The following is a 27,374-nucleotide window of genomic DNA, read 5'->3' on the forward strand; positions in this document are numbered from 1 at the left end:
ATCAAATCTGAAAAGCAGTTGATGTCCATCTATCTTGTGCCTGTGTGTTACCCCAGAGTTGCCCACCACATTAGTCACTCTCTTTGACTAGGGGTCTGCCCAAGGGAACAAGGCAAGTGAATTGCAACCTTAAGGCCGCGTACACACGGGCGGACTGTTCGCCCAACTAAGTTCGTCAGACAATCCGACAAACAGTCCGTTCAAAATTTGCATGAACGGACTTGACTACACACGATGAGCAGACAGTCCGCTGAAAGCGTGCGCGATGACGTGAACGGCACGTACGACGGGACGAGAAATTCGACGTCCAATACACTGCAATGCAACCTTCGCCGTGTAAATCCTTTCTGAGCATGCGCCAAACTTAGTCTGTCGAACTAGCCTACACACGAGCGGACTGTCCGCTGAAACCAAGTTTGGACGGACTGTCTTACGGAAATTCCGTAAGACTTTGTTCGTCAGACTGTCCGCTGAAACAGTCCGCTGAAGCCCACACATGAGCGGATTGTCCGCTGAAACACTGTTCAGCGGACTAAGTTGGGCGAACAGTCCGCCCGTGTGTACGCGGCCTAACAATAGCAGTCTACTTTAATTTTAACTTGCCATCCCACAAATTAAAATATTACCCACAGATAAAAGAGTGGTTTATCACAGATGGGGTGCATGCAATGGTCAGCTTTTGTTCACTTGGTTAAATCCTTTTCCTCAATAGAAAAAAAAATGTTTTTGTCATTTCTTAAAATGCTTTTTTTGTCAGTTTTCTAAACATCTAAATCTACTAATCTAATCTAACACAACCACCTGCAAACAACGCTGCTGTCCATGGGTGACTTTGCTGTTCCTCTACTGATAGAGGAGACACCCGTAAGCCCCATACACATGGGCCAAATGCTGGCTGACATTGGCAGGTTAAAAAAGAAATGGCCGACATTTGGCCTGTGTGTATGGCACCCTGCCTGACAGAAGCCGCCCATTTGGCTGGCTTCTGTTGGACGAGCATGTTGGAAAACCATCAGTCAATCGGCTCCCAATTAGCGCTCACAGCCAATGGAGAAGAACGCTGATCGGAGTGTTCTGTGGGGGGCCACCCCCCTGCCAGAACACAACAGCTCAGTGGGGGGAGGTTGCTGTACTAAGGTCGGATCGTTAGTACAGCGGCTCTGGAGCTGACAGTTTTTTTTGTTCAACCCAGGGAAAAAACAAATAGAGTGTACCAGGCTTAAAGCCTGCCATACATAGCTCAGTTTTTATCTTCAGCCAGCTGGCTGAATGAAAAAAATTTAACTGATTTTCCCATCCACACATTTGAGGTGGATGGGAAATCTTCCCTGCTGTGTCATTGTATCCTCACAGCGGGACCCCCCGCCCTCAGAATACACCGATCAACACTGCAGACGATTGGCTGCATGCGCTGATCTTGCGAAAACATACCAACAAGCCAGTTCATAAAACATCAATCAATAGACTGACTTCTCATCAACCAGAACAACCATACATGAATCTAAGTTTGGCCGTTCCTGCTGAACTGGATGAATTTCAATCCATATATGGTTGGTTTAAGGCCTCTTTCACACTGGTGCACTTTCCAGGGCAACGAAAGGGCATGAAAGCTATTCCCCATTAAATCCCATGTAACTGTCACACTGCTGGTGTGCCATGCTTTGAAAAGTCCTGCATGCTGCACTGCATCTTTGGTGCAGTTTCTCAAAAGCGCACCAAAAAGCCACCTTTTATTGTAAGATGGGAGCGCTTCAAAAGCTCATCAGTGTGAAAGGCCCCTAAGACAAGAAGTGTGTTACTGGCTATTTCACCAGGTAAGAATGAAGAAAAAAGAAATAAAACTAAAAACAAAAAGTTTATTTAGTCACCGCATCTAAGGGTTGGTAAGCTGCAATACATTCGATTTTTATTGTTTGGGTTTGGATATGCTTTAAAGCCAAAGATTAGTTTAAAAAAATCAGCACAAGAGGCATTATTAACCATTAGTATGATGTATACCTAGTGCTGCTGTCTCATGGATTAGGTAGAATCCTCCTCCTCTGATGCCCCCACACCCGTCACTATATTCTTCTGGTGCAGCAAAGGGTTTATAGCACTAATGGAGCAGGGACAGTCACTTATCAACAGTCAATGCCTTTCCGCCCAGCATCTATGAATCAAACGTGATCTGTGAATGGAGGATGGAGTTCACCCCCTTCATTCATAGATTGTGTTTCAATCATAGTAGCGATAGTACAACTTTAATAAGAGGAGTGGCTGGACGGAAAGGGTGGGCATAGTTGAGAACTCTTCTTGATGAGTAAGGCAGGCCATAAGTGGTGCAAATTTCTTTCCTGAAACCAGAAAATAAATATGTACGATTCCCCCATTAACACAGACATTGTTGACAGGGGAATCCCTCCTGCCAAGCAACTGTCTTCTCTCCGCCAGGAGAAGACAGTGATTATTTCTAGCGGCTATAGCAGCTGCTACCCAAGTTGATCGACCAATAAACCTGATACATTCAGCCTCCCCATTAATGGTTCAAATTTCAGCAGGTTCCTGCTGAACGGGCCAAGATTTCAACAGTCTACGGCCTGTCACTGCTCCCGTAACTGTCACTGCTCCCTCAAGTCTATTAATCCCCAATGCACCACAAGATTATGCCGGCGGCGGGAATCAGAGGAAGAATATTTCACTTAAACCAGGAGACAGCAGCATAGGGAACACATCACACTGATGGTAAGCAATGTCCCTTGTGCTGATTTTTTTTAACTAAACTTAGTTATTAATATAATATTTTGTAGCAATAAAAGATACTGCTTTTAAGCCTTTTGTTGCACAGCAACTAAACATACTTAAAACACCCACATCTATGAATGCCGCCAATCCCACATCTGCGTCACATTACTATTTGCTAAAAATGATACATGAATCATGTTACTCTGTGGGTAAAAACCACATTTTGACAGTGTTAGCATTGAAGTTTTTGGTCACACCCTAATTACATAAGGCTGAAGTATCTTTACCTGGGATGAGCTCACAATCCTCCGCTTGTCTTTACACCAATCCATGCAGAGAACTTTATTGCCATGACCCTTCAATGTCCTCCTTGTTTTCATGACAAACTGGCCCAGGGACTCCACACGTTCTGCAACTTGATGTACTAAAAACAAAATTGTATTATTAATAATGATAGAAAACAATTGTGTAATTATGGATAGATAATCAATCTGATGCTTTGTGGGATTTGTTTGTAGGCATAGTTCAAATACCAGCTGGTGTATGTCATCTGTTCAAATGAAATACAGAAAACTAATCAGAATAGGGAGGTTTAAAAACTGCATTTAAGAGCGGGTCTGGAAAGGAAATTCCAAAAACTGATTTTTTTATATATAACATATAAATTTCAAGCCACTTTGTTATATATTGTTAATAAATAGTACTTTTCCATTTCAGTCTGTAGTAGGCGTGATTTTATAAAACTGTCAAAAGATTAAAGCTTTCTTGCAACATGGAATCCTACGTACATTCTGTACGCTGCTTTTATTTCCTTCTTGTGATTTGCTAATTGTTTTCCCCGGAGTTTACACTGAGCTGCAATTCTAATTACACGCATGCCCAGTTGAATGTCGTTGAGTTTCTGAACACATACACTTTACAGTTGGACATACACCCTTAACCTCCCTGGTGATATGATTATGTTTGATTTTTAGACGTCAAAGTGGTACATTCATGTTTTGCATGGAAATTTGGCCTTTTATATTGCAGGCATGTAATTCTTGGGAAAACACACACTTAGGGCTCTTTCACACGTTCCATCGATCCCCGCTGAGCCAGCAGATGACAGGTCTGTCTCTGCACACTGCACAGGGACAGACCTGTCAGAGCGCTGCTCTCCCCTATGGGAGATCGGATGACGACGGACCGCAGAGTCCATCGTCACCCGATCCGATGACGGATGGAAAAGTAGGTTTTTCCTCCGTCACACTTTTTCGGATCGGAGTGGGTCAGATATCAGCGGACATGTCATGCTGACATCCGACGCTCCATAGACACTATGGAGCATTCATTCAGGTCCGCCTAAAAAACTGACAGGTGGACCTGAACGGATCGTTCGTGTGAAAGAGGCCTTAAAGTGGTTGTATACCCACTTTTTAAATTTTTACCTACAAAGAAGCCTATAATAACATTTACCTGTAGGTAAAATGAATATCTCCTAAATCTGTACGTTTTAGGAAAAATTCACTTTGCATGCAGCTGCTGATGTCATGAAAGTCCGGCTGACGTCATGAAGGTCCGGCAGACGCTGCTGGACCTTGCCGGGAAGAAGACTCCCGCGCACACGTCATCCTGGCCACTCACAGCGCTGAAGCCGGGAAACCTTTAAGACGTGACAAGGGTAAAATGCCAGATCCCTTGGCGTGGACCGCCCTGCGATACAGGTGTTCTAAGGTAAGTATTTCATAATGAGCTAGTATGTGGTGCATACTAACTCATTATGTCTTTGCCTTACAGCAGTGGTCATCAAACCTATCCTCAGGGCCCACTAACAGGCCAGGTTTGCAAGAAATACATCCCAGGTGACATAATTTTCTGCTCAGTGATTGCAGTATTCTAATCTGCATCTCCTCAAGGTAATACATAAAACCTGGCCTGTTAGTGGTCCCTGAGGACAGGGTTGATGACCACTGCCTTACAGGGTTTTTTTTTTTTTTGAGGGTATACAACCGCTTTAACCACTTCAGCCCCGGACCATTTTGCTGGCCAAAGATCAAACCACTTTTTGCGATTCGGCACTGCGTCGTTTTAACTGACAATTGTGCGGTCGTGCGACGTGTTTCCCAAACAAAATTGATGCCCTTTTTTTCCCACAAATAGAGCTTTCTTTTGGTGGTATTTGATCACCCCTGCGTTTTTTTTTTTTGCGCTATAAACAAAAATAGAGCGACAATTTTGAAAAAAAACACATTATTTTCTACTTTTTGTTATAATAAATATCCCCCAAAAATATATAAAAAAAACATTTTTTTCCCTCAGTTTAGGCCGATACGTATTCTTCTACATATTTTTGGTAAAAAAAAAAACGCAATAAGCAATTATTGATTGGTTTGCGCAAAAGTTATAGCGTTTACAAAATAGGGGATAGTTTTATGGCATTTTTATTAATAATTTTTTTTTTTACTAGTAATGGCGGCGAACAGCGATTTTTATTGTGACTGCGACATTATGGCGGACACATCGGACATTTTTGACACATTTTTGGGACCATTGTCATTTATACAGCAATCACTGCTATACAAATGCAGTGATTCCTGTGTAAATGACACTGGCAGTGAAGGGGTTAACCAGTGGGTGGCAGTGTAGGGGTTAAGTGTTCCTAGGGGTGTGTTACTAACTGTTGGGGGCTGGGCTTTCATTTAGTGAACACTGATCTCTGCTCCAATCACATGCAGCAGAGATCAGCGTCACTTGTTGCTAGGCAGAAAAGGGAGATACTGTTTACAACGACATCTCCCCGTTCAGCCGCCCCGTGAGACGATTGCGGGTATGCCCCACGACCGGACTCATGAGGATCCCGACCAGCACGCGAGCATGCCGCCGGCAGCTCGCTCGCGATGGCAGGGCAGCATTAAAGATTGGACGTACCTGTATGCCAATATGCCTGCCCGTGCCATTCTGCCAACGTACATCGGAGTGCGCTGGTCGGCAACTGGTTAAATATGTCCAAACAAAAGTCTAGTAGACATCCCAGGTATGATAAATTTGAAACACAAAATCATAAATTATAATAAATAAATAACTATAAATAATTATAAAAAATAATAATACATTTTAATCAATAATGTAATTAAATCAAAAACACTGAAATTTGTCCAAACAAGGGTGCAATATTACTAGACACTGTAATACTAGACACTGCATATTGGTTTAGGAAACATCCCGGGTATGAACATTTTTGAACCATGTCACAATCAGGACAATGGAAAGCGTCCCTCTACATCAAAAGCGGATTTAGACCAGCTATAAAAGAGCGATAGTGAATTAGAATCACTTGCAGAATTGAGCCATAGCGATTTGTGGGGAAATTCCTCATCAGACACTGAAAATGACGACAGCAACAATTCTACGACTGAGCTCAGTGCTGCGTGATCCGTACCACAGTCAATAGAGCACCAAGTTCGCACATCAGTTAGCTCAGTCTCAGAATTATCGCTGTCGTCACTTTCAGAGTCTGATGATGAATTTCCCCACTAATCACTATCGCTTAATTCTGTGAGTGATTCTAATTCACTATCGCTGTTTTCTAGCTGGTCTAAAACCACTTTTGACATAGAAGGACGCTTTTTGGATGCCATGGATGTTCTCAAGTTTTCAGGCAGAAAGAATGGTATATATAATATAAAAGTTCAGGGAGGGCACTGGACAAAGCACTAGGGGCAAAACTGAGGTAAAATGATTTGATACAGTAATGCAATCTACAGATTACAATGTATTGTGTGTGTTTTAGTTTTTGGTACTTTTTTGAATTTGCCGCCAGGCTCCGCCCCCATGCATTGCGACGCTAACAGGGAACAGAGCCTGAAACAGTGATACATTGGGCAGAGGATCCGGCGGAGGATACAGCTGGAGGACATCATAGAATCCTAGGGACAAGGTAAGCAACTGTACCTGGATTCTGTGATGCAATCCCGAGTGTGGCTCAGGGGCGGATCCAGAGTCTAGTCTCGGGAGGGGCACTGCTATAAAATATGTTTTTTTGGGGGCAATTTATATGGGAAATGGCTGGTATTTGCGCTTCAATCATTACGGCACCATGGTTGTTATGGTGTTAGGATGATTGAAGCGCATTATTTCTATTAATACATTGTAATATAAAATTAAATGGTTCATCTCACCATAATGCAGAATCAGTGGGAGCCCTGAGGATGTCACTTGCCATGTCGCCTGCCACCAAATGTGGATTGTCACTTGCCACGTCACCTGCCACACATTGTGGATTGTCACTTGCCACGTAGCCTGCCACACATTGCGGATTGCCACTTGCAACGTAGCCTGCCACACATTGCGGATTGTCACTTGCCACGTCACCTGCCACACATTGCGGTTTCTCACTTGCCACGTCGCCTGCCACCAGATGCGGATTGCCACGTAGCCTGCCACACATTGCGGATTGCCACTTGCCACGTCACCTGCCACACATTGCGGATTGTCACTTGCCACATTGCCTGCCACACATTGTGGATTGCCACTTGCCACGTCACCTGCCACACATTGGGGATTGTCACTTGCCACGTCACCTGCCACACATTGCGGATTGTCACTTGCCACGTTGCCTGCCACACATTGCGGATTGCCACTTGCCACGTCACCTGCCACACATTGCAGATTGCCACTTGCCACGTAGCCTGCCACACATTGCGGATTGTCACTTGCCACGTCACCTGCCACACTTTGCGGATTGTCACTTGCCACGTCACCTGCCACACATTGCGGATTGATACTTGCCACGTAGCCTGCCACACATTGCGGATTGTCACTTGCCACGTCACCTGCCACACATTGCGGATTGCCACTTGCCATGTCACCTGCCACACATTGCGGATTGTCACTTGCCACGTCACCTGCCACACATTGCGGATTGTCACTTGCCACGTCACCTGCCACACATTGCGAATTGCCACTTGCCACGTAGTCTGCCACACATTGTGGATTGCCACTTGCCACGTAGTCTGCCACACATTGTGGATTGCCACTTGCCACGTAGTCTGCCACACATTGCGGATTGCCACTTGCCACGTAGTCTGCCACACATTGTGGATTGCCACTTGCCACGTAGTCTGCCACACATTGCCACTTGCCACGTTGCCTGCCACACATTGCGGATTGCCACTTGCCACGTAGTCTGCCACACATTGTGGATTGCCACTTGCCACGTAGTCTGCCACACATTGCGGATTGCCACTTGCCACGAAGCCTGCCACACATTGCGGATTGCCACTTGCCACGAAGCCTGCCACACATTGCGGATTGTCACCTACTGTGTCACTTTTCTGCTAAGGTGGTCTTTTGTTGGGTCCCAGAGTGAAGATAGGCAGCAGAGAGATGATGCAATCTCTCTGCTGCACACAGCTTCCTACACAGTGAGGGCAGGACTGGAGGGATGCAGGGCAGTGAGAGATGATGTCATCTCCCTGCTCCCCTGCCTGCTGGCTTCCTGATTGGCCAGCAGCCCTCCTAAGCTGCCCAGCTGCCCCCCCCCCCTCACCCATCCACTCAGCGCGGGTACCCGCGGAACCGGCCGCGATTGGACCCGCGGAACCGGCCCGCTGGTACCCGCGGAACCGGCCGCGATTGGACCCGCGGAACCGGCCCGCTGGTACCCGCGGAACCGGCCGCGATTGGACCCGCGGAACCGGCCGCGATTGGACCCGCGGAACCGGCTTTGCCGGTATTCTCGGAGGGGGCAATTGACCCGTTGCCCCCCCCCCTGGATCCGCCCCTGGTGTGGCTGAGGGTTACCGCTATTGGTACAGAAAATTAACCCCGAGCCACACTCGGGATTGCCGCCAGGGAGGTTAAAGTTTGGTTTCAATGTTCATATAAGACCACATCAGGCCACTCGATCTTGCCATCAATGAGTCAGCTAATTTTGTTTAAAAGCCCTTAAAACGTTGTCCAAACCTGGAAACTTAGGCCCCTTTCACACTGACGTTCCGTTCAGGCTCGCCTGTCAGTTTTTCAGGCGGACCTGAACGGATGCTCCATAGAGCTCTATGGAGAGTCGGATATCAGCGGTGACATGTCCGCTGACATCCGACCCGCTCCGATCCGAAAAAGTGTAATGGAGGAAAAAGCTATTTTTCCATCCGTCTGCGGATTGGATCGGGTGACGACGGGCACTGCGGTCTGTCGTCATCCGATCTCCCATAGGGGAGAGCGGCGCTGTGACAGGTCTGTCCCTGTGCACCTGTCATCTCCCTGCTCAGCGGGGATCGACGGAGTGATCCCCGCTGAGCAAACGGATATCCTTCTGATCCGCCCCGTGTGAAAGGACCCTTAGATGTGTTAAACAGATTTCTTTTGTGCCTAGAACATACATATTAAAATGTCTGATTTTAAATGCTGTGAAGAGGGCCCCACAAGTCATGCTTTGTCTCACGCTTATAAACTTTTGCTCATGGAACCCTCTCTCGTGTCCAATAGATTTTTGACTCATTGGGAACAAGACCTCCAACTCAAACTGACGCTGGAAGAGCGTTCAAAAATTCCCACACTCTCCTACAAATCCTCTATTTGCCTTAAATATCAAGAAAATGCTATAAAATAGTTAGCGGTTGGTATCTTACCCCAGCTCTACTTCATTAAATATACCTTTCCGTGCCCGACACTTGTTGGCGCTACAGTGCAGGTAAAGGTGACATGTTAAACTTTTTCTGGTCTTGCCCAGGGCTCTAACCATTCTGGACCGAGGCTCATTCTATAATACAGAAGTTTACCGACCGAGTCGTCCCCTTCACCACGGGATTCTTTCTTTTACACCACACTACTATCACCCTAACAATAATAATAATAAACTTTATTTTATCTAGTGCCTTTAAAGGTAGCTTCTCAAAGTGCTTTATAAAGAAAACAGATAAAATACACAGGATAAAAAAAAGTAAAAAGGAATAATTAAGTGAAAGGCTATCTAAAGAAAAAAAGTATTTAGGTTTGATTTCAAAGAGTTTAGAGAAGACGACTCTGATGTTCTTTGGAAGTGAATTGCAGAGTTTTGGAGCAAAGCAGGAGAAGGCTCTGTCTCCCATTGAGTGTAGGTGAGTAGAGTGGACACACAGAAGACCAGAATTTGAGGAGCGGAGGTTACGAGGGGGGGGGGGGGGGGTAAATTGATAAAAGTATAATGGGGTGCCAAGCCATGAAGAACCTTATTGTTGAGAAAGAGGATTTTAAAGTCTATGCGAAACCTGACAGGTAGCCAGTGTGCAAGGACTCCAGAATAGGGGTAATATGATCACTTGTATAGGGCCTAGTCAGGATTCTGGCTGCAGAATTCTGTACAAACAATCCATTATTAGACACCTGATTAATGCCCCATGTTCCTGTATCCCCAATCATGCCCCATGTTCCTGAATCCTCTACGTAACCCTCCCTATCACTCTGGATTCGCAAAATCGAGGACATTAACCCCCCTGATGGTATTCCCGAGTCTGGCTCGGGGTGGAATTTTTATACCAAAAGCGGTAACCCCGAGCCAGACTCGGGACTGCATCGCTGGATCCAGGAGGACGCTTACTTACCTTCTCCCTCGGATCCAGCGATGTCCCCCCGCTGTACGAGCGAGCCATGTCTCGCTAGATCTATCACGGAGCTGATCTCCGTTCCCTGCGAGCGTTGCGACGCACGAGGATGGAGATCGGCGCCAAATTCAAAAAGTGAAACACTCACTATACATACAGTATAATGTAATCTTACAGATTACATTGCTGTATGTAAATATTTCACATCCCCTTTGTCCCTAGTGGTCTGCCCAGTGTCCTGCATGCAGTTTTATATAATAAAAACTGTTCTTTATGCCTGGAAACTGGAGATTGTCCATAGCAACCAAAACTGTCCCTTTACATCAAAAATTATTTTAGACCAGCTAGAAAACAGCGATAATAAATTAGAATCACTCGCAGAATTGATCGATAGCGATTTGTGGGGAGATCCGTCATCAAATATTGAAAAGTAATGACAGTGACAATTCTGCAACTGAGCAAATTTCAGTGTTTTTGATTTGATTACATTATTGAATAATTTTTATTATTGTTATATTATTATTTGGTACAATTATTTATTATATTATTATTATATTTATTATTATATATTATTATTATTATATTATAATTTATGATTTAATTTTTCAAACTTTATCATACCCGGGATGTCTGCTAGACTCTGGTTTGGACAGATTTAAGTGAGTTATTCCTAAAGCCGCGTACACACGGGCGGACTGTATGGCCTACTTAGTCTGTCTAAACACATTTCAGCGGACAGTCCGCTCGTGTGTGGGCTTCAGCGGACTTTTTCAGCGTGCAGTCTGGCGTACTAAGTATTTTGGAATTTCCGTAATACTGTCCGTCATACTTTGGTTTCAGCGGACAATCCGCTCGTGAGTAGGCTAGTTTGACGGACTAAGAATGGCGCATGCTCAGAAAGGATTTACACGGCGGAAGGTTGCATTGCTGTGTATTGGACTTCCTATTTCTAGTCCCGTCGTACGTGCTGTACACGTCATCGCGCAAGCTTTCGACGGACTGTTTGTGCATCCGTGTGTGGTCAAGTCCGTTCATTCGAAAGTATGACGGACTGTCCGTCAGATTGTATGACGGACTAAGTAGGCCATACAATCCGCCCGTGTGTACGCGGCTTAAGAATTACAGGACTACAATATAAAACACCAAATTTTCATGCAAAATAATTGTACTGCTTTTAGCACCTAAAATCCGAAATAATCGTACCGCCAGGGAGGTTAAGGAAATGGAGAGCATGACAGGTGGATTAAGGGGTATGGAGGAGAAAATTTGTAAAATGTGGTGCCACTGGTCAGCATATACACGCACTGAGGAATTTAGGGATTTTTTTATGAGCATAAACCCCCAAATTGCACTTAGACCACAGGGGAATCGGACTCATGACCTTTATCTTACAATGGTAAACTTGTTGATATCTGACCCCTGCATCCATGTCCTAGACAAGCGTTATTTACAATCCTGTCCCTTTTTCAAGGAACCTTGAATGTCGAATTTTAGTTTTCTAATTCAAACAATATTCTACAGGTATATGGCCAGTTTTAGGTCCCTTTCACATGGGGCAGACTCCGATTAGATCAGCAGGGGAATGGATGAGAGGTCCGTGTGCTCTCTGCATAAGCTGGCCCACTTTGTTCTTCAGACCAGCAAGTGTAAATGGACTCTGCTGTCCATTTACACCTAACTGCCCTCTGACCCGATCTGCCTAGACCTTTTTTTTTGTAGCTGACCGGATCAGATTGGAGGTAGGTAAGTTTGCGTACACTCGCTGTTCCAAAGGGGTGAATGGAGGGTCCGATCAGGTCTGCCTGAAAAACTGACAATCAACCTGATCAGACCCTTCATGTGAAAGGGGCCTAAGGCCTCTTTCACACCAACGTGCCGTTCAGGCCCGCCTGTCAGTTTTTCAGGCGGACCTGAACGGGTGCTCCATAGAGCTCTATGGAGCGTCGGATGTCAGCGGTGACATGTCCGCTGACATCCGACCCGCTCCGATCCGAAAAAGTGTGACGGAGGAAAAAGCTATTTTTCCATCCGTCTGCGGATCGGATCGGATGACGACGGGCACTGCGGTCCGTCGTCATCCGATCTCCCATAGGGGAGAGCGGCGCTAGGACAGGTCCGTCCCTGCGCAGTGTGCAGAGACAGACCTGTCATCTCCCTGCTCAGCGGGGATCGGCGGAGTGATCCCCGCTGAGCAAACGGACATCCACGGGGCGGATCAGAACTGATCCGCCCCGTGTGAAAGGACCCTTAGGCTCATCCTCACCAAAAGGGACGCAGAGGATGCAGTTTTTCTCATTACAACTTAAAGATTACTCAGGTGATTGTAATGAAGGCTGGGTCTCCCACTCAGAGGACAGATTGAAAGCATAAGGAGACAAACATGAATTACCTGGAAAAAAGTTTTCCAAACCTTTGCAAAGTATTCTCCCAATTTTCTCAGCTAATGTAGTTTTACTTGGAGGAGCTTTTTTACTTGAATGTAGTGATGAAAAGTGTTTTGAATACCAGTCTTTATATTACATTGTTCTGAGGGATTTTTAGTTCAAGCTTTGATAAATGCAAACTTGGATAGATACCAACCAAACAAAGATTTGGTCTATTGATTTTCTCAGTGTATCTAATGGCGCGTACACACGGGCGGACTGTATGGCGTACTTAGTCCGTCGAAACACATTTCAGCGGACAGTCCGCTCGTGTGTGGGCTTCAGCTGACTTTTTCAGCGTGCAGTCCGGCGTACTAAGAATTTCGGATTTTTCGAAATTCTGTCCGTCGTACTTTGGTTTCAGCAGACAATCCGCTCGTCAGTAGGCTAGTTCGACGGACTAAGAATGGCGCATGCCCAGAAAGGATTTACACGGCGGAAGGGTGCTTTGCTGTGCATTGGACTTCCTATTTCTAGTCCCGTCGTACGTGCTGTACACGTCATCGCGCAAGCTTTCGACGGACTGTTTGGGTATCCGTGTGTGGTCAAGTCCGTTCAGTGGAAAGTACGACGGACTGTCCGTCGGATTGTATGACGAACTAAGTACGCCATACAGTCTGCTCGTGTGTACGCAGCATAAGACTGTATCTGTGGCCCTTCCACCAATGTGGAGCCAGTTGCTACTTGGAACTGCATTTGGAGTAAAAAAAAAAAAAAAGAAAAAAGTTAAATGTTTCCATTGTCAGTTGATTGGATTTAAGTTTGTGCAAAACAATTATGTCACCCTGAATGGGAAGAATGCCCACAAGGTAGCGGGTCATGACTTCCTGGAAGAATGTATTCATTGCACAAGACGTGAAATAGCAGGTCATATGTTTATTGTGATGGTGGGGTAATAGCGGTCACTACTGCCTGGCAAACTAGCTGAACCCAAGCACAGAACAAGACAAGAACATTAATCTTGTGAAACTCTAATTTATTACTTTGAGGCAAGCTATGTTTTATGCTGAAGTATAAAAACAAACAGCAGCACACATAGCATTACAATCCCCACAACTACTGATCAACCTTTGTATTGTTATAGTGAAGCAGGTGACATGCTTCATTGAAAAATGGGTTTAGCGCACGTCATCGATTAAAATATATCAATACTTTATTAGAGATAGGCTGCATAAAAAGTTATAGGCAACAATGATAGGCATCACTGATAGGCACAGACAGGCAGCACTGATGGGCATCACTGATGAGACTGCACTAATAGGTGGCACTAGTGGATACTGATAGGCGGCACTGATATGTGGCACTGATGGGCACTGATAGGCGGCAATTAAAGGCGACAATGATAGGCATCACTGATAGGCACTGACAGGCAGCACTGATGGACATTGACTGGCAGCACTGACTGACAGCACTGGTGGGCACTGTTGGGGCTGCACTGATCATCAGGGCACTGATGATCAGTGTAGATGTCCCCTGTGTGGATTTTCCGGCTATCAGTTCTCCTTTCCTCATGCGCAGTCAGCATGAAGAGAGGAATGCCGATAAACTGCAAATCCTGTATAGACTGTGATCAGCTGTGATTGGAAACAGTTCATCATGTGGTAAAGAGCCACAGTGATTGGCTCTTTACCACAATCTGTGTTCAACCATATCCCAAGCACACAGCAATCACAGATGAGTGCGGATGCATGCCGCAAGGGGCGGGCGAGAAGCGCGAACATGGGAGGACATCATATGAGTCCCTCCCGGCAATATGTGACCGCGCTATAGACTTAATTCGGCTATAGCACAATCAGGAAGAGGTTAAACGGCATGGGTTCCATAGGCTGGTGCTTGCTCTGTCTATTTGGTAATCCGGCACTAGCTGTTCCCTTTAAAAGTGAAGTTGAATTAAGCATGGGAATTCCCCCCTAGAGCTTAGTGAATATGGTGAAATTACATTTTGTAAAGAATATTCAACTATGTGCAAGGGGAAAAAAAAGTAAAAAAAACCTACAGGAGATACTCGAAAAATTAGCATATTGTGCAAAAGTTCATTTATTTCAATAATGCTTAACTTAAAAGGTGAAACTAATATATGAGATAGACTCATTACATTCAAAACAAGATAGTTAAAGTTGTCATACTTGTGATGATTATGGCTTATAGGTCATGAAAAGCCCAAATTCACCATCTCAGAAAATTAGAATATTGTGAAAAGGTGCAATATTCTAGGCTCAAAGTGTCCCACTCTAATCAGCTAATTAAGCCATAACACCTGCAAAGGGTTCCTGACACTTTAAATTATCTCTCAGTTTGGTTCAGCAGGAATCACAATCATGGGAAAAACTGCTGACCTGACAGTTGTGCAGAAAACCATCATTGACACCCTCCATAAGGAAGGAAAGCCTCAAAAGGTAATACCAAAAAAAGTTGGATGTTCCCAAAGTTCTGTATCAAAGCACATTAATAGAACGTTATGTGGAAGGGAAAAAGTGTGGAAGAAAAGGGCACACAAGCAGCAGGGATGACTAGAGAGGATTGTCAGGAAAAGGCCATTCAAAAGTGTTGGGGACTTTCACAAGGACTGGACTGAGGCTGGAGTTGGTGCATCAAGAGCCACCACACAGACAGATCCTGGACATGGACTTCAAATGTCGTATTCCTCTTGTCAAGCCACTCCTGAACAACAAACGTCAGAAGCGTCTTACCTGGGCTGAAGAAAAACAGACCTGGTCTGTTTCTCAGTGGTCCAAAGTCCTCTCTTCTGATGACAGCAAATTTTGCATCTCATTTGGAAACCAAGGACCCAGAGTATGGAGGAAGAATGGAGAGGCACACACTGCAAGACGCTTGAAGTCCAGTGTGAAGTTTCCACAGCCTGTGTTGATTTGGGGAGCCATGTCATCTGCTGGTGTTGGTCCACTGTGCTTCATTAAGTCCAGGGTCAATGCAGCCATCTATCAGGAGATTTTGGAGCACTTCATGCTTCCTTCTGCTGACGAGCTCTATGTAGATGCTGACTTAACCTCCCTAGCGGTAATCCTGAGTCTGGCTCGAGTTAGGAATTTGCTGATAGGAGCGGTAACCCAGAGCCAGACTCGGGATCGCATCGCTGGATACAGGGAGGACACAGGGAGTTACTTACCTTGTTCCCTGGATCCAGCGATGTCCTCCGCGCTGTGTGATCGAGCCGTCCTCCGCTCGATTCACAGTGCCGAATGCCGCCGAACTCCGTTCCCTGCGGCGTTACAGCGCACGGAAGCGGAGAACGGTGTCAAATTCAAAAAAGTAAAAAGACACAAAACACACACAGCACTGTAATCTTACAGATTACAGTGCTGTATTAAAAATTACACACCCCCTTTGTCCCTAGTGGTCTGTGCAGTGCCCTGCATGCACTTTTATATTATAAATACTGTTTTTTCTGCCTGGAATTTGGAGATTGTCCATAGCAACCAAAAAGTGTCCCTTTTTCAGTGTTTTAGGATTTGATTACATTATTGAATAATTTTTATTATTCTTTATTATATTATAAACTTTATCATACCCGGGATGTCTACTAGACTCTGGTTTGAAGAGATTTAAGAGAGTTATTCCTAAGAATTACAGGACTACAAAATAAAACGCCAAATTTCCATGCAAAATAATTGTACCGCTTTCAGCACCTAAAACCGGACTGAATCATACCGCCAGGGAGGCTACTTGTCCAGCAGGACTTGGCACCTGCCCACACTGCCAAAAGCACCAAAAACCTGGTTTAATGACCGTGGGATTACTGTGCTTGATTGGCCAGCAACAAGAGACCGAACAATGCAGAAGAGCTGAAGGCCACTACGGAAGCATCCTGGTCTTCCATAACACCTCATCAGTGCCACAGGCTGATAGCTTCCATGCCACGCCGCATTGAGGAAGTAATTCCTGCAAAAGGGGCCCAAACCAAGTACCGAGTACATATGCATGCTTATACTTTTCAGAGGCTCGACATTGTTCTATGTGCAATCTTTGTTTTATTGATTGCATGTAACATTCTAATTTTCTGAGATTGTGGATTTGGGATTTTCAGCCATCACAATTATGACAAATCACGGCTTGAACTTGTTCTGCATGTAAAGAATTTATCTCCTATATCGGTTTCACCTTTTAAGTTGCATTAGTGAAATAAATGAACTTTTGCACGATATTCGAATTTTTCGAGTATCACCTGTATATTTAAGCAAATACGGGTTACTTTACTAAAGGCAACTAGGCTGTTTGTGTTGCAAAGAACATTGCACTGTGCAAGGGAATTTGCCCAGAGTTTAGTGAATGTGGTGAAGTTTCACTTTGCAAAGAATACCTAATCATGTACAAGGTAAATAAGGAAAAACTGCATTTTTGCTTAAACGTGATTGGATGATGGAAGTCAGCAGAGGTTCACTTCATTTACTAAGCTCTGGGGAAAATTTACATTAAAGTGACGCTACACTTCATCTGAGCACCACAAAACAAAAGCGTTATTTTATTCACTTTTAATATTCAAACCAAACTTTCCCATCCATCCATGTCTTCATGCTTTATTTTGCTGAGCAATCACTTTGAAAAACACCCCCCTAGTATTTCTGGCCGCGGCCATCTTGAGTTAGGGCAGATGATTCATGTAGTATTTACTCCCTGGAATCTATCTGCACTTAGCTCAGACATGCAGGCAGGAGAGTCTGCTTAGCTGAGAAAATACCCCTCCTCCCCTTCCAAAGACTCCTGGGATGTATGACATCATTTGCCTAGGCCTGGAAACCAGGAATTCACTGAAGAAATGTGAAAAAATAAAGTTTAAAACATGTAAATATAATATACCTTTCTATCTATTTATTAATGCGAGCAGCACTAGGATTAAAAATAGCCAATGATCCCCTGTAATTTTTCTTTTCTCTTTCTTTCGCTCCCCCAATGCTGTATTGAAGTGTCTGACGTGTAATGTTTCACTTTATACTAATAAAAAGTTATTTGACAAAAAAAAAATAGCCAATGTTCCAACAATTACTGATGGATGTTACATCTTCTTGGAAAGCGTCATAAGTTCTGTAAATCATATGATATCACAAATTCCAGCTTACCTAATGGTGCTTACAAATGAGCAAAAATTAAAGTGTACCTGTCACCTATCAGTTTCTTAGGGTTCATGTGTGCCACAGTGAAGTTACCAAGGAATGCCAAATTTCCCAAAATGACTTCACCCATATATAAACACAAAAAATATGGCAATACCATCAACAAACACATTATACAGGCATACCCCACTTTTAAGTACACAATGAGGTTTATTTACTAAAGCTGGGAAGTGCAAAATCAGGCTCACTTCTACATAGAAACCAATCAGCTTCCAGGTTTTATTACTAAAGCTTAATTGAACAAGTTGGGGTTAGAAGCTCATTGGTCTCTATGCAGAAGTGAGCTTGATTTTGCACTTTCCAGCTTTAGTAAATAAACTCCACACTCTACACATGCGATTTTGCCATGATTTTACTGTACTTATGGTGTGTTTTTCATAGGTCAGGTGACTCAAAAACCACATCAAAAAAGTAACACAGGTGTGTTATTGATGCGTTCTTGCTGCGTTTTCATTGCATTACAACAGGGAGGTGAGTTTTTGGTGAGGTTTATTTAACCCCCCCTGACGGTATTCCCGAGTCTGGCTCGGGGTGGAATTTTTATACCAAAAGCGGTAACCCCGAGCCAGACTCAGGACCGCATCACTGGATCCAGGAGGATGTTTACTTACCTTCTCCATTGGATCCAGCGATGTCCCCCCGCTGTACGAGCGAGCCGCGTCTCGCTCGATCTATCATGGAGCCGATCTCCGTTCCTTGGGAGCATTGCGACGCACAGGGATGGAGATCGGCGCCAAATTCAAAAAGTAAAACACACACTATACATACAGTATAATGTAATCTTACAGATTACATTGCTGTATGAAATTATTTCACATCCCCTTTGTCCCTAGTGGTCTGCCCAGTGTCCTGCATGCAGTTTTATATAATAAAAACTGTTCTTTATGCCTGGAAACTGGAGATTGTCCATATCAACCAAAACTGTCACTTTACATCAAAAATGATTTTAGACCAGCTAGAAAACAGCGATAATAAATTGTAATCACTCGCAGAATTGAGCGACAGCGATTTGTGGGGAGATCCGTCATCAAATACTGAACAGTAATGACAGTGACAATTCTGCAACTGAGCAAATTTCAGTGTTTTTGATTTGATTACATTATTGAATAATTTTTATTATTGTTATATTATTATTTGGTACAATTATTTATAATTATTTATTATATTATAATTTATGATTCATTTTTCAAACTTTATCATACCCGGGATGTCTGCTAGACTCTGGTTTGGACAGATTTACGTGAGTTATTCCTAAGAATTACAGGACTACAATATAAAACGCCAAATTTTCATGCAAAATAATTGTACCGCTTTTAGCACCTAAAATCGGAAATAATCGTACCGCCAGGGAGGTTAACTGACCAATAATGCAGCAAGCAGGATATTTAATGGAAGCACAATAGACCAGTGTGAAGATGTGCATAGAATTTAAAGGGATTCATTTTTTTTTTAGCTTTTCTTGCGCTAAAAGTGCCAAAAATGCCTGACAATAAATTCATATTTATTTAAATTCATGATATTAACCACTTAAGGACCAAGACTCTTTTTGAGATTTGTTGTTTACAAGTTAAAAACATTTCTCTTTGCTAGAAAATTACTTTTTCCCCGAAACATTATACATTTTTTTCTAACACCCAAGAGAATAAAATGCCGCTCGTTGCAATACTTTCTGTCACACCGTATTTGCGCAGCAGTCTTTTGAAAAAGACCGGCTTCTGTCAAACCGGCTGCTGTACACACGAGCCAAATGCCGGACAGTTTCTATTGATCCGGCCGATGGCGGCTGACATTCCGCCCGTGTGTACTAGGCTTTAGCCAAACATTTGTGTTTAATAGGCAGGAGAAATAAATGAGTACTGACTTCTCATCACAGGACAGGAACATAGGAATGAAGAGGTTTTCATAAACCATCTAATTTAATACTACTCCCAAGAGGAGGTAGACTGGAGTCATGGACAGGAGGACCCATAGACATACAATAAGATCTAAACAGAAAGAGCAGGCTTGTGGGCATAGGGAAGCAAAGAGAGAATATATGTGTGTGTGTATATATATATATATATGTGTATATACAGTATGAGGACAGCTATGTGACATACTATGATTCATGAGTTCACCCTTCTACATACCAGAATTATCTCTTTCACACCCAGCTTTTGAAACACTTGGCTCACCCCTCTGTTACATAACTATGAAATGTTAGCAATGGGAATTATAGGAGGTTCTCTAATCCTGTACAGGTTTACACATTATTAGACATGCCCAAACACAAGAGACGGCAAACAAAGACACACAACCCATCTGCAGCATCTGCTACCAGTGTTTGGAGTGTGTTGAGTAAGCCCTCTGTAGGCCTGAACCCTATCATGACTTGGGGCTGTGAAGGTATGGGGCCATGCATGACTGCTGTTCTTTTCACATGATGTCATCTCACATACATTCTGGGGATTTAACTAAACTTCCTTTATAGGGGTGCAGGAAACTGTCAGGAGTGGCATGTGTCACCTTAACAGACCTGTTTTAGGTCTATTTACACCAACTGCTCCAATTTCTATTTCAGAGTGAAACAGAAACTAGAGCACGGTGTGCACACATTTTAATAGTTACGGATCGCCCTTCCTGCACAAATCACCATCATTGTACATCAGGAGCTTAAATTGTACGTCGGGTGCCCATTCGCAAGCGGGGGATCCCGGCAGACTCGATGTCCGCCGACCACCCATGATCGCTCCAGAAACAAGCAGAACGGGGATCTGTTAGTACAGGGCTCAACAAAACCCTGGTGCCAGGTCGCATTTGCGACTAGAATTAGTGACCTGGCGCTTGGGGCAGCACAGCTGGGGGTATCCTGTCTCTGTGGACCCCCCCCGGCGTGATCGCGTTGGGCCGTTCCGCCGGTGGCCCGTAATTGAGGCCACGGCTTTGAGGCCTTCTGCGGTCCTATGATTCCTTCTGGAATCTGGCGCCCTCTTGTGGTGGCCGTTGGTATGACAACCAGCAATGCTAATGGAGCTTCCCCTGCCTCTTTTCATTGCCTGCCTTTCTCCTTCCCTTTATTTAGAACCCCTAAACATTATATATATTTTTTATTCTAACACCCGAAAGAATAAAATGGTGGTCGTTGCAATATGGTCTGTCACACCATATTTGCGCAGTGGACTTACAAGCGCACTTTTTTTGGGAAAAATAATTTATTTAATAAAAAAGAAGACAACAGTAAAGTTAGCCCAATTTTTATATTGTGAAAGATAATGTTACGCCGAGTAAATTGATACCCAACATGCCATGCTTCAAAATCGCGCCTGCTCATGGAATGGCGACAGACATTTACCCTTTAAAATCTCCATAGGCGAAGTTTAAAAAATTATACAGCTTGCACGGTTTGAGTTACAGAGGAGTTCTAGGGCTAGAATTATTGCTCTTGCTCTACCGATCACGGCAATACCTCACATGTGTGGTTTGAACACTGCTTTCATATGCGGGCAGGACAGGGCTCGTTTACATTTTTTTTTTTCTTATTTTAACTTTTATTTTAATTTTTTTCACTGTTCTTTTAAAAAAAATTGTGTCACTTTTATTCCTATTACAAGGAATGTAAAAATCCCTTGTAATAGAAAAAAAGCATGACAGGTCCTCTTAAATATGAGATCTGGGGTCAGAGAGACCTCACATCTCATATTTACATTAAAATGCAATTTAAAAAAAAAATTGTCATTTGAAAAGAAATAATTAAATAAATAAAATGTCCCTCTAAGCCCTTGTACACACGGTCGGAGATTCTGACGGAATGTGTCCTATCGGACCATTTTGTCGGATATTCCGACTGTGTGTGGTCTGCATCGGACTGTTTCCGTCAGAATATCCGACGGACCAAGTTTTCCAACTTGCCAGTAAAATTTTCCGACAAAATGCTCCTATCGGACATACTCCGATCATGTGTAGCCTACTCCGACGGACAAAGTGCCACGCATGCACAGATAAAATTCCTAGACCAAAGCTATTGGCTACTAGCCTGAACATAGTCCCGTCGTAACGAAATAACGTCATCACGTTATGTACAATTGGATTTTCCGACACCTTAGTCCAACCGTGTGTATGCAACATCACTTCCGGACCTCTTCCGGAATTAATCCGTCGGAATTACTCCGACGGATTTGGTTGTCGGACTCTCCAACCGTGTGTACAAGGGCTAAGAGCTATGGGCAATGACTTGGAGACAGGCGGGGGGGGGGGGGGGGGCGCTGCTATCTTCCCCTCACTCGTCTCCATGTCAGGCCAGGGACAGGTCCGGATCGCCGTTACGGACCTGGCTCCTAACTTTTTTTAGCTGGCTCCTAGATTCCAAGCAAATTTGTCAAGCCCTGTGTTAGTATAAACAAACAGTTCCCTGTTCTGTCGGGGGAGGAGAGAGAGATAGTCTGTTCCTAGTGATTAGGAACAGTAATCTCTCTCCTCCTCCAGTCAGCCCAGCCCCCATACAGTTAGCAACACCTCCCAGGGAACACAGTTAAAGAGGAGTTCCCCTAAAAAAAAAAATTAAAAGTCAGCAGCTACAAATACTGCAGCTGCTGACTTTTAATAATCGGGCACTTACTTGTCCCAGGGTCCAGAGATGCGGGGGAACAAAGCCCCGCTCATTCCTCCCTCCGCTCCGCGGCGCCGGCATTCTAACTGTGGGCATTCCACAGCAGGGCACCCACTGCGCATGCACCAGTGTTATCCCTTTCCTGCCAGTGACATTTATACAGTAAATTAGTGGCTATTTTTTAGCTCAGATCTCTGTAAAAATGACAATGGTCCCAAAAAAGTGTCAAAAGTGTCCTATCTGTCCGCTGCAATGTCGCAGTCTTGCGAAATATCACTGATCACCGCCATTACTAGTAGAAAAAAAAATACAATAAATCTATCCCATAGTGTGTAGATAAACTATAACGTTTGCGCAAACCAATCAATATACACTTATTGCAATTTTTTATCACCAAAAATATGCAGCAGAATACATATTTGCCTAAACTGAGGAAGAAATTCATTTTTTTCCGGATATTTATTATAGAAAAAAGTAAAACACGTTTTTTTTTTAAATTGGCGATTTTTTTTAAAAATCGCAAAAAAACAATATCTGCAAAGGTGATCAAATACCACCAAAAGAAAGCTCTATTTGTGGGGAAAAAAAGGACAACAATTTTGTTTGTGTACAATGTCGCACGATTGTGCAACTGTCAGTTAAAGCGACGCTGTGCCGAATCGCAAAAAATGGCCTGGTCATTAACCTCCCTGATGGTATTCCCGAGTGCGGCTCGGGGTGGATTCTCAGTACCAAAAGCGGTAACCCCGAGTCACACTCTGGATTGCATCGAAGGATCCAGGAACCTCACATGTGTGGTTTGAACACCGTTTTTATTTGCGGGCGCTGCTCACGTATGTGTTCACTTCTGCATGCAAGCTTGACGGGACGGGGCACGTTAAAAATATATATATATATTTTATTATTTATGTTACTTTTAATTTTTACACTGTTCTTTTAAAACAAAAAGTGTCACTTTTATTCCTATTATTTATAATTACAAAAAGCATGACAGGACCTCCTAAATATGAGATCTGGGGTCAAAAAGACCTCAGAGTTCATATTTACACTAAGACCCCTTTCACACCACACCGCCCATAGCGTGGGCGGTAAAACGCCGCTATTTTTAGCGGCTTTTTACCGTCCGATTTGCGGCGCATTTCGGCCACTAGTGGACGCTTTTACCCCCGCTAGCAGCCAAGAAAGGGTTAAAACCACCGGCTGTTAACGCACTGCCCCATTGATTTCAATGGGGAGCAGCGGTGGAGGATCGGTAAACACACCGCTCCAAAGAAGCTGCTGGTCCTGCCAGCGCACCTCGGACTTTCGCACTACACACAATGGTGCAGCTTTTTTTGGGCGGATTGCAGGCGCTATTTCTAGCGCTATAGCGACTGCAAAACGCCCTGGTGTGAAAGGGGTGTAAAATGCAATGAAAAAAAAAAAGTCCCTTTAAGAGCTATGGGTGGAAGTGATGTTTTGACGTTGCTTTTGCCCTGAAATGATATGGAGACAGGTAGGGGCCATCTTCCCCTCACTCATCTCCATACATAACAGGGAGAAGGATCCGTCTCGCCTGCTCCCGGAGGCTCCTGTAAGCGACGGAGGGCACCGGAGAGCGGCAGGAGAGGGGCTTCCCTCTCCCTCTGCCTGATAAAGTGATCTTGCGGCAAATCAGCCACTGAGACCACTTTTATCTGAAACCGGAGCGCTCACTGAAGAAGAGGATACCGGGGTTATGGTAGCTAGTTGCTGCCATAACAACGATATCCGTCTTCAAAGTGGTGATGTATATCGTCGCGTGCCGGTCCGGAAGTGGTTAAGCAGTATCCAGAAACTTTGCGCCTAAATATAGTAATGTGAACTGAGGGGCGCTTCCAGAATCGAGCAATGGAAAATTTGGTGACCAAAGAGTTTTTGATACATTTTTAGGCATTTTGCCAAGACCCCCCTGAAGAATCCTTAAGGCACCCTGGTTGAAAAAGGCTGAGATAACCTAGAGCTGCTTTCAGGGGCATAACATTTAAAAAAAAAAATCTCAGACGCTTTTAAAAGCAGCATTTTTTTCTGCCTGTGTGCATGTGGCTGGAAAGCAGCTTTAACAACACTCCTAAGCTCCATCTTTGCAAACGCAGGTCAAGTGTTTGGACATTTTTTTTTTTAAATTGGATATTTAATTTAGAATACTAATTTATTCTGCCCACTGAAATAAAAAAAAAAACGCTCAAGTACTAAACACACCTAGTGCTTAGGCGCATTCAGATGCGTTTAGGTGCATCAGGCATTTTTTATACTCAAAATATCCTCTCCTGAATGTGACTTTGGTGGGGGGGGTCTGCCTCTTAAAGCAGAACTTCAGTCATTTTTTCAACGTTCAATCTATGAAATCTTCTGCCCTTGTTGTTTTAACTTTGGATAGTAAAACATTTTTTTTCTGCCAGTAAATACCTTATACAGCCCACTTCCTGCTTCTTATCTGGTAAAATGCCTAGGCTTATGACATCATGCACAGATCTCTCTCTCACTCTTCTGAGAGCTTTTCAGGAAGGGAGGGGAGATGAGTCATAGGAGGACCAATGAGAGCTGCAAAGCTGGAGGCTGAGCCTCTGCGTGTCTGTGTAAATCCAGGAAGTAAACAGGCAGCAGCTTCAGCTGCCCACAGTTAACATGGCTGCAGCTAGACTCAGTGGAGGGAGATTTCTGCAGCATATTTGGCAAGTAGAGAATCACAGTATATATAAAATATTACGCAAAGTGGTTGGAGGGAAGCTTCAGAATGGCAAAGAAGTTTTTATTACAAATTATGTGAGCAGACTGCAGTTCCTCTGTAACTCCTATAAACACCTATAGGGGTTGATTTCCAAAAGGCAAAATGCAGTTGCGCCAAAGCTTAGTAAATGAGGTGAAGCTCTGCTGACTTTTCATCATTCAATCATGTGCAAGCAAAAATGCATTTTTTTTTTAATTTCCTTGCACGTGATTGGGTACTCTTTACAAAGTGAAGCTTTACCTCATTTACTAAGCTGTGGAGCAATTGCACTTGCAGAGTCGGTTTGCCTTTAGTAAATAAAATCTGTAGACTAACACGGAGGGGCATTTAAAGTCAGAGAAAGAAAAATGTAAACGCCCATACAAGCAGCATGCATGAGGCCTATTAGGTAGTGCATGAGCTAATAAGAATCAGGAGTCTTGGAATCTTTGCTTTCCCATACACTTGACTGAGTTCCGTGCATTCATCCCTCATTGCACCGGGACCTAAACGCAGGTTCAGTGTTCAGCCCCATCCAGCACCAGTCTGCCATAGACATTGACAGGCTGCCTGCAGCGGGGCTGGATGCTGCACCTGTCCCTCCTGGGCGCACTGAGACTCTGGGAGGAACGCACTGCAGCTAGATTGCCCCATGTGCATAAGGCATGTTGCTGATTTACCAGGTAAACGTGAAATATTTGGGTTGATTCACTAAAGGCAAACAGACTGTGCGCTTGGCAAAGTGCAGTTTCCCTCTGCAAGTGCAGTTGCTCCAGAGCTTAGTAAATGAGGTAAAAGAAATAAGGGAGGGGGGCGCCTCTAAGTGTAGTATTAAAACAATATTATTTAGGCTGCTTTCACACTGGGGCGGTATTCAGGCGTTACAGCGCTAAAAATAGCGCCTGTGTAGCGCCTGAAAAAAACAGGCCCCTTTCACTCCAGTGTGAAAGCCGGAGGGCTTTCACACTGGAGCGGTGCGCTGGCAGGACAGTGAAAAAAGTCCTGCTAGCCGCATCTTTGGAGCGGTGAAGGAGCGGTGTATTCACCGCTCCTAAACCGCTCCTACCCATTGAAATCAATGGGACAGCGCGGCAATACCGCCGGCATAGCGCCGCTGCAGCGGCGCTATGCAAGCGGTTTTAACCCTTTTTCGGCCGCTAGCGGAGGTTAAAACCACCCCGCTAGCGCCCGCAGACTGCCGCTAAAACGACGGTAAAGCGCCGCTAAAAATAGCGGCGCTTTACCGCTGACGCCCGCACCGCCCCAGTGTGAAAGGGGCCTTATTGCACAATATTAAAAACACTCACAAGATATAAGTGGGAGTCATGCTCATCATAAGTATGTAGTCCTGGCAGTTCTACTGCGTCCCTCAGGCTCCTCTCACGACCTCTCCCAGCTACCCGGATCATACAAGGAGCCTGTGAGATGCAGTAGAACTGCCAGGGCTACATACTTATGATGAGCATGACTCCCACTTATACAGGCATACCCCACTTTTATGTACACAATGGGGTTTATTTACTAACGCTGGAAAGTGCAAAGTCAGGCTCACTTCTGCATAGAAACCAATGAGCTTCCAGGGTTTATTACCAAAGCTTAATTGAACAAGCTGGGGTTAGAAGCTCATTGGTTTCTATGCAGAAGTGAGCCTGATTTTGCACTGTCCAGCTTTAGTAAATAAACCCCATTGTGTACTTAAATGTGGGGCATGCCTGTATCTTGTGAGTGTTTTTAATCTTGTGCAATAAATAATATTGTTTCAATACTACACTTAGAGGCGCCCCCCGTTTCTTTTATATGTTTTGCAGAGTTGCTGGACACACTCGGAGGATGGCTGCCTCTTTTTACATCACCCCCTTACCCTGGTTCAAATTTGTTTTACCTAAAGACTGACTACTCAAATGTAGATTATTACAAACTAAGGGCATTGCCTCCTGGAGCGCCAGATACCCAATTTACCTTCACTAGTAAATGAGGTAAAGCTTCACTTTGCAAAGAATACCCAATCACATTCAAGGAAAACAAGAAAAACTGCATTTTTGCTTCCACGTGATCGGAAGATGAAAGTCAGCAGAGCTTCCCCTCATTTACTAAGCTCCGGAGCAAATGCACTTTGCAAAGTGCACAGCCGATTTGGCTTTAGCAAATGAATCTCATTGTATGTGTACAAGATAAAAAGGGATAGGGAGATAATAAAGGAGGGGGGGGGGGGGGGGGGGTTGAATGAAA

The 27,374-nt window shown here is 44.3% G+C and overlaps 1 protein-coding gene across 1 annotated transcript in view; it reads right to left on the reverse strand.

Annotated features, from left to right (window-relative positions):
* Nucleotides 1-27,374, reverse strand: part of GNB5 (G protein subunit beta 5) — a 137,610-nt gene that overhangs the window by 76,823 nt on the left and 33,413 nt on the right. Inside the window, exon 4 of the mRNA XM_077474246.1 lies at nt 3,009-3,145. Within this exon, the coding sequence (XP_077330372.1) occupies nt 3,009-3,145 (137 nt within the window). The remainder of the gene's footprint in view (nt 1-3,008; nt 3,146-27,374) is intronic.

This window comes from Lithobates pipiens, unplaced genomic scaffold, assembly GCF_037356315.1.
Source record: "Lithobates pipiens isolate NorthernLeopardFrog02 unplaced genomic scaffold, aLitPip1_a1.2 Scaffold_8, whole genome shotgun sequence".
Taxonomy (NCBI): domain Eukaryota; kingdom Metazoa; phylum Chordata; class Amphibia; order Anura; family Ranidae; genus Lithobates; species Lithobates pipiens.